The sequence below is a fragment of the Pseudomyrmex gracilis genome, unplaced genomic scaffold (genome assembly GCF_002006095.1).
Source record: "Pseudomyrmex gracilis isolate BER0280 unplaced genomic scaffold, ASM200609v1 scaffold_1295, whole genome shotgun sequence".
Lineage (NCBI taxonomy): Eukaryota > Metazoa > Arthropoda > Insecta > Hymenoptera > Formicidae > Pseudomyrmex > Pseudomyrmex gracilis.
Window position 1 is genome coordinate 11024 of NW_018021879.1, and position 2171 is coordinate 13194.

Here is a 2171-nt window from a genome sequence, read left to right on the forward strand (position 1 = left end):
AAAGATTGAGATATACATATACTTTATCTTTAACAATCACAACACAATTGAAAGAGAAAACTGAAATTTACACACACACCCACACACACACACGTCTTACATGTCTTTATCTTAATAAATTGGTTTTCAAAATATTAGTACTGAAATAATATTTGTTTTTTTGTTTTGTAGCGCATCAACGAGGCTGCACGGCGCAAAGCACAAAAAATAATACAAAAAGAGTTTGGTTTCCTGTTACGGGGAGGAGCTCGTGGACGAGGAGCTCGTGGGCGAGGAACTCGTGGACGAGGAACTCGTGGACGAGGAGAAAGAGGATACTATGAAAATGCACCCCCTAATGTGCATCCCCAACCAAATTTTGTTTTTGCGCCGTCCATCGCACCCCAACCTGCGTACACCTTTACCACGCCCCAACCTTCATATACCTTAACGCCGCAACCAGTTCCATCTTATTCTGGGTGTGGACAATTTTGCGCGCCACGTTGTTCACATTATCATTGAACAAAAAATGTAATAAAACATTTAATCGTAAGTATACTTTACAATATATATATATAAATTTTTTTTGTTAATGTTAACAATTAATTAATTTGTGCGATTTTCCCAACAGGATAGAAAAGCGAATGNAATGGATAAGGCGGAAGTTTCCGAACATGTACGACGCCCACTACTTTTTCAAACGGTCTGACGATTACAAACGAAACCGGCGGATTGCTCACATAGATTATAAACCTGTCTACTCGGACATTATTACGTTTTGTAAGTAAACAAGCGACACACTGATACTTGAAATGTTGCAATAATATGTCGAAAAGTGCGAATCTTNAAGAAATAATATAATAGGCAACTAGCTTTTTTTCAAGCTTTTTCCAGATATTTCTAAGTTATTGTTGTATATTTTTTTATTAGTGTGTTAGCTTTATTAATATTCTATTATCTTAATAAAGTCATCCAATTTAGTATACCGTCCCGGTTAAGTCTTTTTGTTGTTTCAAATATTCTCTAATGAAAAATTCGTACTTTTGAGAGCAGCAAAGAGTTTACAGTATATGTACATGCTCTCAAAAGTACAAATTTTTCATCAGAGAATATTTCAAAAAACATAAATACATTTTTAACAACGAGAAGACTGAATCGGCACGGTATATAAAGTCATCGATAATGACTTAATTAAGATAATGGAATATTAATAAATCTAACACACTCTCTCTAAAATTAAAAATATCAAACAAAAACTAAAAAATATCTGGAAAAAGCTTGAATGCTGACTATTCTTCAAGAATTGCGTTTTTTTGACATATTATTGAACATATCGAGTATCAGTGTGTTGCTTTTTTACTTAGAAAATGTAATAATGTCCCAGTAAACGGGTGTATAATATAGTAGGTTTATATATAGATATACATGTAAGATCTGTGTGGCGAATTTTTGAAAACTATGTTTGTGAAAGAATACTAGCTTACCATATACTAATTGCGTACTATATACTATATATGATTTTAATATTACTATTTTTATTATACTATTGGCTTACTATGTACTATTGGCGTACTATATACTATTGGTTTACTATATACTATTGGCTTACTATATACTATTGGCTTACTATATACTATTGGCGTACTATATACTATTTGCGTTAGATATCGATTTTAATTTGGACGTAAGTTGAGGATGATTTATATTTTTGTCGATATGTAATATTTAGCGTAAGGAGTTAATTATAATATGTTGTAATAAAATCTTAGAAAGGATTTCTCTTACAGAGATTTTGCCGCATCAAAGTATATTATTAATTATGTTGTAAGACGCTTTCATTTATTTCTTGTGCGAAGATACATAAAAGTATTAATAATAATACAATAGTTTAACACTTAATTTTTCTGTAAGTGTTTAGTGTAATAATCAACATTTGACTGTTTTTCCAACACAAGTACACATCTATGTAACGAAAAAGAATGTTGTCTATACTTGTGTAATCGTATTTAAGTATTCGTTTATATATATATTTCATACAAATGCAGAGATCATTTGACTTCATTGTATGTAATGTGTAAGAAGAATCGTACTCGTTACAATAACACAAACGTATACTTGACGCGCGCATTTTACAGTATGTCAAAAAAATTTTTATACTAATTTCCAAGTTACTTTTTAATATGTATGAAGAA

The 2171-nt window shown here is 31.1% G+C and overlaps 1 protein-coding gene across 1 annotated transcript in view; it reads left to right on the forward strand.

Moving 5' to 3' along the window:
- LOC109862035 (altered inheritance of mitochondria protein 3-like) overlaps positions 1-501 on the forward strand; it is a gene marked incomplete at its 5' end in the record, with an annotated part of 2512 nt that extends 2011 nt beyond the window's left edge. Inside the window, one exon of the mRNA XM_020441924.1 lies at positions 172-501. Coding sequence (XP_020297513.1) covers positions 172-501 — 330 coding nt within the window. The remainder of the gene's footprint in view (positions 1-171) is intronic.
- Positions 502-2171: the final 1670 nt, after the last annotated feature.